The sequence below is a fragment of the Scylla paramamosain genome, chromosome 19 (assembly GCF_035594125.1).
Source record: "Scylla paramamosain isolate STU-SP2022 chromosome 19, ASM3559412v1, whole genome shotgun sequence".
Classification (NCBI taxonomy): Eukaryota; Metazoa; Arthropoda; class Malacostraca; order Decapoda; family Portunidae; genus Scylla; species Scylla paramamosain.
The window spans coordinates 13,078,642-13,091,141 of NC_087169.1; the positions used below are offsets into that span (position 1 = coordinate 13,078,642).

At 40.6% G+C, this 12,500-nt stretch overlaps 2 protein-coding genes across 2 annotated transcripts in view; one reads left to right on the forward strand and one right to left on the reverse strand.

Moving 5' to 3' along the window:
- LOC135109653 (trichohyalin-like) overlaps positions 1-7,224 on the reverse strand; it is a 45,736-nt gene extending 38,512 nt beyond the window's left edge. The window contains exon 1 of the mRNA XM_064021169.1: positions 7,167-7,224. Within this exon, the coding sequence (XP_063877239.1) occupies positions 7,167-7,217 (51 nt within the window). The 5' untranslated portion in view covers positions 7,218-7,224. The remainder of the gene's footprint in view (positions 1-7,166) is intronic.
- Positions 1-12,500, forward strand: part of LOC135109654 (uncharacterized) — a 16,629-nt gene that overhangs the window by 3,130 nt on the left and 999 nt on the right. Inside the window, 10 exon segments of the mRNA XM_064021170.1 lie at positions 7,587-7,705; positions 8,560-8,740; positions 10,418-10,559; positions 10,883-10,899; positions 10,901-11,008; positions 11,177-11,275; positions 11,538-11,585; positions 11,588-11,713; positions 11,715-11,747; positions 11,924-12,500. The exon segment at positions 11,924-12,500 is cut by the window's right edge and continues 999 nt beyond it. Coding sequence (XP_063877240.1) covers positions 8,606-8,740; positions 10,418-10,559; positions 10,883-10,899; positions 10,901-11,008; positions 11,177-11,275; positions 11,538-11,585; positions 11,588-11,713; positions 11,715-11,747; positions 11,924-12,040 — 825 coding nt within the window. The 5' untranslated portion in view covers positions 7,587-7,705; positions 8,560-8,605 and the 3' untranslated portion in view covers positions 12,041-12,500.

Below are 12,500 nucleotides of genomic sequence, written 5' to 3' on the forward strand. Positions count from 1 at the left end.
CTCCATTCGTTTGTTATTGTCTCGTTCTTGTTTCGCCTTCCTGTATAAAAGTAAGTGGCACTCTTCATCAACTTGCTTTCTGTTTTTTCTTGCCGGACAACAAAGCAAAACTCACTACTACTATTACTACTACTACAATTACCACGACCACCACCACCACCAACAACAGTAAGAAGAAAAAACAACAAGAACAATTACTACAACAGCAACAACAATAACAACAATAAGCACTACTACTACTACTACTACTACTACTACTACTACCACCACCACCACAACAACAACACAAAAACAACAACCACTACTAATACAACGACAGCAAAATAATGTTAATAGCAAAAACCAACTACACTGCTTTTAATCATCATGTGAAGGGGATTAACTTAGATTTATGTGAGTGAAGCGAGATAAGATCTTAAGGAAAGGCGGGAGAGAGAGAGAGAGAGGGAGGGAGAAAGAGGGAGAGAATAGAAGGAGGGTTTAGCATCTCTGAGGGACAAATGGGGAGTTACTATGAAGATGGAGTTTGTGTAGAAGAAAAGGAGGAGGAGGAGGAGAGTAGGGTGGAGGCAGTGTGGAAGAAGACATGATGAAGGGAGAGAGGGAGGGAGGGAGGAGGTCATTGTGGAGGGAAGGGAGGCGGTGGAGGGAAGATGAACATTGTGGTCATCTTTGTCAGCTGGTAGGACCTTCAGGGCACAGACAGGCAGGCAGATGGACAGACATACAGATAGATATAGACAGATGAGTAAGTAAACAGATACAAACAGACAGGCAGATGAACAGACAGACAGACAAATACATATAAGAGTAAGTAAACAGATAGAGACAGACAGACAAGCAAACAGGCAAGCAAGCAGATGAACAGATAGACAGGCAGACAAATAGATAGATGAGCGAGTAAACAGATACAGATAAACAGACAGACAAATAGATAAGTAAATAAACAGATACAGATGTACACATAAATAGACAGATCGAGAGTATTAGATAACCAGATAATCTAACTTTTGCACACACACACACACACACACACACACACACACACACACACACACACACACACACACACACACACGGAGTATCACTTTTATGCACACATTTTTACCTTATTTTTTTATTTTTTTTATTTATTTTTTTGCAGGGAATAGAAAAAAGGACACACACACACACACACACACACACACACACACACACACACACACACACACACACACACACACACACACACACACACACGCAGTTATCACGTACACATACCGAACATGAGGCAATATTAAGACCAAAGCAGAATCATTAATCAAACTCAAAACTATTTAAGATACACAAACACCGAAATCACCCAGAGAGAGAGAGAGAGAGAGAGAGAGAGAGAGAGAGAGAGAGAGAGAGAGAGAGAGAGAGAGAGAGAGAGAGAGAGAGAGAGAGAGAAAGCAATTAGACCGACTTGGACTGGTGGTGTTGTTTTTGTTACTAGTGATGGTGGTAGTATTGGTGGTGCTGGTAGAGACAGTGGTAGCGGCTTTGGTAGTAGTAGTAGTAGTAGTAGTAGTAGTAGTAGTAGTAGTGGTGGTGGTGGTGGTGGTGGCAGCATCAGGGCAGCTGCAGTCATTATTACCATGTGTGTCTGGCATGAGGGAGGCGTGGAGAGGGAGGGGGGAGGGAGGGAGAGTGGGTGGGTGTGGAGGAAGGAAAGAGAGGGAGAGAGAGAGAGGGAGAGGGAGGGATGATATGTTGTAACAAAGCTAACAAGAACCAGAGGAAGATCACTTTGGACTTCATATGTACGTATGTATGTATGTATGTGCACGAAGGCCACACACACACACACACACACACACACACACACACACGGAGGAAGACAAATCACACTTCCATTCTCATCAATTCTCAACTTCCTCTTTGACAATGATAACTTCCTGCGAGTCTCCAAAGCGTGGATGGAGAGCAGATAGAGGAGGAGGAGGAGGAGGAGGAGGAGGAGGAGGAGGAGGAGGAGGAGGAGGAGGAGGAGGAGGAGGTGGAGGAGGAGGAAGAAGAAGAGGAGGAGGAGGGAAGACTGATGGAAGAACGATCAAGTGGCAGGAACTTAGGAAAGAGAAAGGTTGATAAAGAAAAGGGAAAAGGCGTAAAGAGGAGAACAGTTTGATGCGATGCAGGGACCGAAGAAGGTAAGGAAAAGAGAAACAGTGAGAGTTTTGAATGAGAGGCCAAATTGTTGAAATAGGAGGGAGGGCGAGGGAGAGGAAGAGGGAGAGATTGGCTGATAAAGGAACGGTAATGAGAAAGAGCAGAGGAATAAAGGGAGGCAATGATGAGAGAGAGAGAGAGAGAGAGAGAGAGAGAGAGAGAGAGAGAGAGAGAGAGAGAGAGAGAGAGAGAGAGAGAGAGAGTCGTACTAATGAAGAAACGATGACGGGAAGGAACATATGAAGCTTGATAGAGTGAGAGGAGGAGGAGGAGGAGGATGCTACAGAGAGAGAGAGAGAGAGAGAGAGAGAGAGAGAGAGAGAGAGAGAGAGAGAGAGAGAGAGAGAGAGAGAGATAGGGTCCGGGAAGGAATGAACGAGAGGGAGAGAAGGTTAGGGGGTGGGAGAAGGGATATGTGTGTGTGTGTGTGTGTGTGTGTGTGTGTGTTGCCTTCCTTCCTCCACCCTTGCAAGTAAAGTAAGTATAGCAAAGCGGCGTAGGAACAGAGACGTGGTTGAGAATGCGAAGCTCCTCCAACTGTGCTCGTATTACGTTCCACTTCCTAAACTGACGCTTTGCCACTGCCCCGCCACTGTCTGCCTCGCACCACGGGATCCTGTGAAGCGAGCTGACTGACCCGCCCTCACCCACCCTCGCCCACCACGCCCCCTAAATAGACCAGACAGGAAGGCCAAACAATCGAGTCGCGGATATGTCTCAATTTTATAGAGGCAAAGAAGATTGGAACGTGTTATCAAACAGGGTGTTGTGCAAGGTATTAGGGTTTCAATGGTGTTTCCGTGATTGCGTTATTCTTAAATAAAGTGTCATTTATGTTAATATTGGGATTTCACTGGTGTTTCCGTGATTCCAGGGAAAGTTTAAGATTCTGTATTATTCTCAAACAGGGTGCCATGCGAGTTGTTAAAGGGGTTTCAACAGTGTTTCCCCGATTCTAGGAAACGTGGATACATCTCGCTTTTATACAGCCAAAGAAGATCGGAATGTAATCTCAAACAAGGTGTTGTGCAAGTTATTGAAGAATGTCAATGGTGTTTCCGTGATTCTAGGAAAAGTTTAACAAGGATTTTGCTCATACGTCTCACTTTTTATAGAGCCAAAGATCTTCTCCAAGAGGGTGCCATGTATATAATTAGTTTCAATGGTGTTTTCGTGACTCTAAGGGAAATTTAACAAGGATTCTGCGTTATTTTCAGACAGGGTGCGGCGTTTCAATGATGTTTTCCTTTTTCTAGGTAAAGCTTAACAAGGATTCTGCGATGCTCTTCAAGAGAATGTCGTGCAAGGTATTAACAAGTTGCGTAGTGTTTTCGTGTTTCTAGGGAAAAGCTAACAAGGACTCTGTACAATTAATGGAAGAAATGCTCGTGAAAATCCAAAAAATTAATCTCAGTGGCCTTTGAAAATAGTCCTCACGAGACCACGGAACGTTTCAGAATACAAGTTCTTATTCATTTACATTTTTTTTTCTTAGCTTTTCACTGCCAAATACTTTTCCAATAATTACATACAACTTTTACTCACTATTTTTTTTATACTAGTCACTTATTCTCTTACGTAGCACAGAGATGAAATTAACCTCTCACTTTCTCTCTCTCTCTCTCTCTCTCTCTCTCTCTCTCTCTCTCTCTCTCTCTCTCTCTCTCTCTCTCTCTCTCTCTCTCTCTCTCTCTCTGTTAACAAGGAACAACAATAACAGTGAAGGAGCTAAATTGGTATTGATAATTATGTGTAGCATAGTTTTCACTCACAAAGCCAAGCCACTACATATTCATAAATGTTTGCTATTTTTTTTAATGCCTCACTTTTACACCAAGTACAACTTATGCTCGTTCGTTCAAGTTTAATTTTCGTAACATAAGCGTAGAAAGTGTAAAGCATCTTGTCTAGTAGTGTAAATATCTGAGTTTACTTTATTATTCAAGTTTCACTCTCATAAATTCAAAAAAATAATGTATAATGGTTCGTTGTATGCCTGAGTATAACATTAACTAGAAAATATGAATAAGCATGTCTGGTATAATTCCCCGTCATACAGCGAAGGCACAAAATAAGAATAATCGAGTTTTTCTTCTTTTTTTTTTCTTTTTTTTTTTTCTTTCTGAAATCTACCACGTGCAGTATTGCTTTCAGATTTTATAGGCCATCACTTGCAGAATTTTATCGCCTATTAATCTTGGACGAAAATACGATGAAGGCTACACTGTTCAAGTCTGGGCAAGCCAAACTAGTAACGCATCATCTATTACTTTCAAGAGGGCGAGGTGTGGCTGCCTGCTCTGAGGGGGTGCGTACAAAGAACATTATTATACTTCTTGCCTTCACCCCACGAAATTATGTGCTTCGTGCCTAAGCAAGATTGACTGATTGAATTATGACGCGGCAACGACGTGGTCATGTGCGCCTTATTACATTCACAATTTATATAAACGCTGTTAACTATTTGCCTTCAAGTCACTCTGCCTTAAGTAGGAAGAGTGAGCGTCGTGCTAAGATAAATGGGTAGCTTGAACTTCAGAATCTCAGCAACGTGCCTGAATACATGCAGGTCTTTCGTTAATTGGTACAAGAGAGAGAGAGAGAGAGAGAGAGAGAGAGAGAGAGAGAGAGAGAGAGAGAGATAGAGAATACAGATAAACGTGCATCCGTGTCATTCATGATACTTACTGTTAATAGTGCTGACGTCATTTTTTTCCTCTTGCCTATTTATTTCGAGAACCGCGGAAAAAACCTTGGATTGTAATCTCATAAGGTTACCTAAACGGCAAATCCATTTCATTCAATATTTACACGCTGCTTTACCCGTTGCTTCACTTGCTGCTTTCAAGGCGTTAAGTTTAGCCTCGCCACGGGACAATGGCAAACATGACACGTAATGGAGCGCGTGGCATCACATCCTATTTCTATTTACCTTTGAACATCATGGACTGCGCAGATGGCAACATCAGCGTTTATCGGTAGCCTGTGATGCCCTCTTGTATAAATAGGTTCTATCGCGGCGTCAAATTTATGATAATGTGTCTTATTTATAACCTGACTGAACTGACCCTGCGTGCGTCTAGCTTTATAAGAAAACCTGCTGGCCTTGATATACCACGATAAGATCATAAACAACACACGAGGAATGGTGATAATGGGAGGCGGTGACAAATATAATGGGCATCACCTTCACAGTGGCTCTCAACGACAGTAGTAGTAGTAGTAGTAGTAGTAGTAGTAGTAGTAGCAGTAGTAGTAGTAGTAGTAGTAGTAGTAGTAGTAGGAAGAGAAGGTAGAGGAGGAGGAGGAGAAAGAGCAACAGTCATACAAGCGCAATCTCCCCCATTCGTCTCTCACTCACTTCACTTCACTACATCATCCATTGGTGTGTTCCGCGACCCCATTCATGCTCGTCCTGTGAGGGTTGTGTCATTCACTCCTCACTCACACTCCCACCGGACAGGACACGCGCACAGGGAAGGGACTCACACACACACACACAGACACACACACATTACAAGGCCAACTTCTTGCTTGATATTCTTGCATGTGTATAATAGTAATCTTTGTCTCGACTCTTGACTCTTGGCTATAAGCTCTCTCTCTCTCTCTCTCTCTCTCTCTCTCTCTCTCTCTCTCTCTCTCTCTCTCTCTCTCTCTCTCTCTCTCTCTCTCTCTCTCTCTCTCCGTATACCAGTTAAAAATTATGAAGTGGCGTGAATAAGATAACTGCACTAAAAGGAAAATAGAAAATTAAATAAGAATCAATTCTAAGCAAAAACCAGAACAAATAATAAGAATACCTAAGAAATAAAAAGGTAAAATTCCAGCAAAAATATCCTACCATAATTTTCATTTTCCACTTTCATTCGTATTTACGAGAGGCGGCGACTTGAAACTTTCCCTGGCCTTGTATTATTTTTTCTCCTTCGATGAGACATTATCCGGCCCAGCCTTGACTGACTGTTACGTATTCAAATGCAAATCGTGTATAAGGAGATCTGTCTGGTTACTGGCACAGGCCCCTGTCAATCCCTGCCCGAACCTTGCTCCTGACTCCTAACTGCCTGCTTCAGCTCCAAGGATTCTATCGTGTACAGTGGGTTCCTTGTTTAGCTCTCAGGTGGTGCATGTGCGTCCGTTATTTTCCATTTGTCTCGTGTCTTATTAGGCGAGAACAGGCTGCTTCTGATGTACGTTATTGGGGCCACAATGGCAGAGTGGTCAAAATGTTGAATCACCTTGCAGCGGAAATAACGAAATCAAGGAATACCATAGTCTAAAAGAATTTTTTTTTTCGTGCGTGTGTGTGTGTGTGTGTGTGTGTGTGTGTGTGTGTGTGTGTGTGTGTTGTAATCTTAAGAGGATCAGTTCACAGGCACTTGAAAGAAAGGCCATTTAGTCCAAAATTATTTCCTTAGCACTTGCTTGAGAGACAGGATATTCTTCCTTGTCCCTCTCAATTTTTTCCTTCTTTTTTTTTTCGAAATTATTGTTATTAATGTAAGACGACAATCTTACAGTTTGGTGATAAACTTGCAACAAATATTGTTGTTTCTTAAAGAAGAAGCACCAGTGATTGGTTAAGCAAAAATACTAGTGTCTGAGAATGACTGCGGCGAGATCTGCGTCGAGTCAGCAGGACCAGTCTGGTGTCGCGCGTTGCACCACCAGTCAGTCACGTGGCGCCTGAATGGAGGCTAGTGAATTATTCAAACTGTCAGGATCAATATTAATAACACATCATTGTCAGTGTTTTTACTTGACCAGGTTGCGTCATGATACAAGTCAGATATATGTGACCAAAGAAACGATGATGGAAATATAAATCCAACTAACGTAAATATTCAAACATGTCCAGAGAAGTCATTTCCACATCACATATTTTAATATTTCGTGATCGACAATCATTAAAGCTAATCCACGTAATCAGGAGCATATATTGCTTGCACAGAATACAATGATAGTACTCTTACCCTCCTCCATTCCACAAACTCCTTCCTGAGGTGGACCAGCCCCTGCTCCATGGGTCGCGTCACTCAAAAACATCATTACGGGGGACGGTTCCTCCAGGCACCTCCAGACTCAGTATATTTTTTTTATTTACATTGAATTCAGTTTACTCTCTTTTAAGGTTTCATGTTAAGTTAATTTGTCTGTTTCTTATAATCGATCAAAATGTTAAGAAAAAAATATGTACAAGATTTCTATGGCAGTGTGCGGCGGGTGACAGGCGTCAACTGTTTAGTGTTTACCTGCGATCAGCTGAGTGGCAGCGCGGGCCGGTGCAGTGGTGTAGCGGTGTAGCGGCACCTGCCTGGTGGAGGTGTTTGCATTACCTCTGTGTGTTCGGGTGTGGGCCAGTAGTGTTTATGTTACCGTTGTTTCCTTGCCAGGTGGAGCATGGACCTCAAAGGGGCACAGGAGGCCTTCCTGGCGGTGCTGCAACAACTGCCTCAGCCGGAAACCCGCAAGGCCTTCCTGGCCTGGGTCGACGACACCTGGATCAGGGGAGGTGAGCAAAAACTGTCCTGCATCATAATCGCCGGCAACCCAAGTAACTGCTTTGGTAATCTTATGTAATAGTATGGTGTCGCTCAAGGACAAAGTCCCAACTTCCGACCAAATAATTTTTCGACTCGTGTTGGTAAAGTTATCACATTCAACCTAACCTAATCTAACATTACAGCGTAAGACTAGTCTTAAAAGTCTTTGTATCATTGCATAATAGTCACACCATTAATGAGGTCACATTTATCTTGTAAATGAACTGTGCACACCATTATTGTGTTTATCAACCTTATGGAATTTAATTTCTTTTATTGTTTTATTAGGGGTATGGGAGGGGGAAGAACAATGCGACTGGCTTTAGGGAAGTTTTTTGTGGTATTTGTTATAATAATATTGGCATGGAAAATTATTGGTTGTCAGAGCATAATAATAACTTCCTGGCCATCACAGAATATAACCTTGCCAGTGTTATGTTGTATTTTGTTCTAAGTCAAGAAACCTAGTTATTTTTATTATTGTTAAAAGAGGCTAGAAAATATATGTTCAACCATGAATTAGCATCAGTGTATAATTTGTATATAATGAACATGTGGTGGATTTTCAGTTATCAGGACTCATCATTATTGCCCTTGTCTGAGGTGAAGGAATATATATTTGAGAACCTTGGTATTGAAACTTGCCAAAAAAAAAAAAAATAAATAAATAAATATTGATAATTGTGGAGAGTAACAAAATACTGTCGATGACCAAGGTTTGACCCTCTCATGGTAACAAAACCTCTCCATGCCATTATTACTGTTGCTATCACTATTGCCACTATTACTGTTATTGTTATTATTATTACCTATATGTTTTCAGATCCACCCAATCTGATGGTGTGCCCTCCCCCTGTTTGCCTCCCCCCATGGCCCCTGCCTGCACCTCAGAATACACCTCTGGGGACACCAAGCTGCGCAAGATTGCTGATGACTTAAGGGAGCTCATGCCACTCAATGCTATCCTTCCCACAGAGCAGATCACCTTCCCTTCTGTAGGAGAGGTGAGGCTGAGGGCTGCTGCATGTGTTATGTCAGTCTGGAGTCAGTGTATAATGTGTGGTGCTGATAATAGCTATTTTTCACATGCATTATTTATATGTTTTCATTTATTATTTATTTATTTGTTATTATTGATTAATTGATTAATTAATTAATTAATTTATTTATTTAATTATTTATTTTATTTATTACTTTTATATGTAAGAGTAGTAGGGCTTGTAATGGCAAGTCCTGGTTAAAGGTTAAGTTACATTATGCTTTTATTTATCTTGTAGTTCTGATTTTCCCTTCATCTTATGTTCTCAGAATGATTGACAGTTTCATTAATAAACTCAACACCACAAATTTATTTATCACTCAGTCAGAACTTCAGGTTGAGGAAAACACTGTACACAGTGGAAGTGCAGAAAGTGATTTGACTTGCAACCTTGATTTTCCCTTACTTAGCTGTGCATTACCATTAGTAATACTTAGCATACATTTTAGTGGCATTTTCACCTTTGTGCAAAAGAATGCTCTGTGTCAGTATTGCTTTCCTTCTCAATTTTTCTAGATTAGACATAAGGACTTTTTCTTTTTATATGTAAAAATTGTACAGCAACCCTTCCTAAGATGGATTTTCATAAGTCTGTCAGAACTATGTGATGCAGTTGGCAGCGTGCCTGTTGCTGCTTGCTCATGTTCTCACTTCATTCTTTTATTTTGAAATTTTCCTCCTACCATTAGGCATTCTACTAAAAGAAAGCTCCTCAAGATTGAAAAAGGAACATCTTACAGCTGTCAGTATAAGACACACCATATCTTTGCAATCTGCTTCTCTATCCATCCTCTGCTCTTCTATAAATGGTTAATGAAAAATTAATGTATGAAGAAGTAGAACAGTCATGAACCACAGTGATTTCTCCTCTCTCTCTCTCTCTCCGCTCTCCTCTCTCTCTCTCTCTCTCTCTCCTCTCTCTCTCTCTCCTCTCTCTCTCCTCTCTCCTCTCTCTCTCTCTCTCTCTCTCTCTCTCTCTCTCTCTCCTCTCTCTCTCTCTCTCTCTCTCCTCTCTCTCTCTCACTCTCTCTCTCTCTCCTCTCTCTCTCTCTCTCTGTATCAGTGGGGAATAAGCTGACATCATAGTAGTGCTCCTTTAATTCCTTTTTCTTCCTTCTCTATATATATTGCTTCTCTCATTCCCTTTTTGCTTTCCATATTTTGTCAGCAAACATGGAAGACACACCATACATGTAGTCAGTACTCCACTCTTGTTCCAAAAAGATGTAATTAATTCATTAAATAATCTTATTTACTATTATTCCACATATATAACTTTAAAGATGTAGATACTTATTGTTTTTATAATTATTATTATAATTTTTATAGAATTAATCATTATATTAATATGAGTGTTGTAGATACTTATTGTTTTTACAATCATTATTATAATTTTTATAGAATTAATCAGTATATTAATATGAGTGTGAGTGGGTCACAAAGAATCAATTTATGGCCCTCTCATGGCCTGCAAGCTAACAGTTGGACCAGACTGATATAAAACCTTATGTACTCGTAAGCTTGAAGACACTGTGTATGAAAATCCATTAGCATATCTTGAATTTTCAAGATATCTGAAGTAGAATACACCAAAGGAAACCATGATAAGAGATCCAGCAGGTCAGTATGATGCTCTTTCCAGAATGCTGACTGTGACCCGTCTCACACACTGCATGTGGATGCCTTCCTCTATGATGAGGACATGGTGGATGAGCTGTGCGACACGGGTGAGCTTGCCAGGAACTACTGCGTGGACTGCTCCTCCCACAACACACAGCCCATCAGTAAGTCCATTCTTTCTGCTGTTGGAAATGCTAGGGTTGCTCATCCATTGTATTTTTATTCTGTGGTGTATGTATGGGCCCAGGATTATGCAAAGAAAGTATGATTATGAAAGAGGAACTGAGACCAGTATAAGAAGCAAAGACTATATATGTTGAGAGACAGTGCTGGGGATTTTTTTAGTGTCAGGCAGCTCCTGAAAGTATATTAACTGAAGTAACTCATTCTTAAGTTTAAATTTCTCTTTACTTTATTGATTTTTATAGTTTACATCATCAACTAATATTTATGTCTGTGTTTTCTCTAACCATCATGATTTTTGCAGCGTATGTCAGCCACTCAAGCCTCAAGAGAGAGGTTAGCTTATGTCTTCCGAGCCCTTCTTCCACCTATACCTGAAGATACAATATTACTGGATATAGGCTCAAGACTTGGAGCAGTATTATATGGGGTGAGTCAGGCCCTGGCACAGCTAATTACAAATTATTTGTCATTGAAGGTAATATGAATTTTGTGTAACAGACCTTTTGACTTTCCATAGACCTTGAGAATAAAATAGTTCATGAAGAGAGAAAGATATTGTATCATGAAATAATTAACCAACCCAATTTTTTCCCAGGCCTACATCTATACAAAGTGTCAGAGGATAGTTGGGGTGGAAATCAACCAAGAATTATGCCAAGTCCAGCAAACAATCATCAACAAATATCAGTTCCAAGTAAGTCCTGCGATATAGATTTTTATATTACATGTTCTTAGGAATTTCAGACAAATATGAATAATTTTTTATGGATATGTTTGGGCCAAGATGGGAGGAAATACTTATCAATTTGATTGTATGCATGTAGATGTTGTGAAGTTCTTTAATTTGTGTATTTCTCTTCATTAAATGAAATTAAGGTATTGTTTTACTAACCATGATTTGGGAAGAATTCATTATCTTGATAAAAAAGACTTACTAAGGAAAACTTTTGCCACAGGACCGCCTCCAGGTGCTGCATGGGGACATCCAGGACCACGGAGAGGTGGGTGCGTGTGGCTGACATCATCTGTCCTCACCAACGTGTTCGAGTTCTTTATGCCTCCCTCCGTCCAGGCTCGCATTTGGGCGTTCCTCCGGGCCAACATCAAGAAAGGGGCATTGATGGTCACTATAACCCTCCCTGGAAGATTCTTTGCAGTATCTTGATGTAAGACATATTTTTCTGATATTTTATTGTTTAGGTAGCAGAGGCAGAAAATTAATTCTCCAATACTTGTTGAATTTTATGGAAGAATTTGCATTGAGACAAAAAAAGAAAAAAAAATATTTTCACGTATTTGTTTTGTATAATATGGTTAGATTTAGAATGTTGTTCTGTTTCAGTGTGGCTTCCGGCTCCAAGAGTGGGCAAGGGAAATTCCTCCTCATAACCCCAACATCACTGCTCCCTTTGATTTTCAAAGTGAAACTTCTGAAGTGAAGCTTTACCAAGTCATCTGAGCAGTAATAGTGTCTGAGGTGGCAAAATGATGTATAATGGTAATGTGAAGGAAAGCTTACTTAATTGAACCTGCACTGACTGGGTCCTGATCCAGTAGACTTGTCTGGAAATGGTGTCCAATAGAGGAGCAACAACACACAAAGAATTATGCAACCAGCAGTCATTGTGGAGACAGTGATCATGACTCCAGTGACTCAGTGTGAGAAATATAAGACTGTATCCCTCTTGCCAAAGACTTGAGCATTTAGGATGTTCATTATTTGTGATGTCATCAAATAGTTAAATATTTATGTGTGTACTGTTTTAAGTACATATGACCTATGTATATAGTATGAAGAGTGCCATTGCCCTGTCTCATGTCTTGTCATGCTAAGACAGTTAAAAGTTTTATCCTAATATGTAATGACTGATGAGCGATAACTTGTGTGGAAGTTTGTGTAAGAGACAGTACCACTGCAA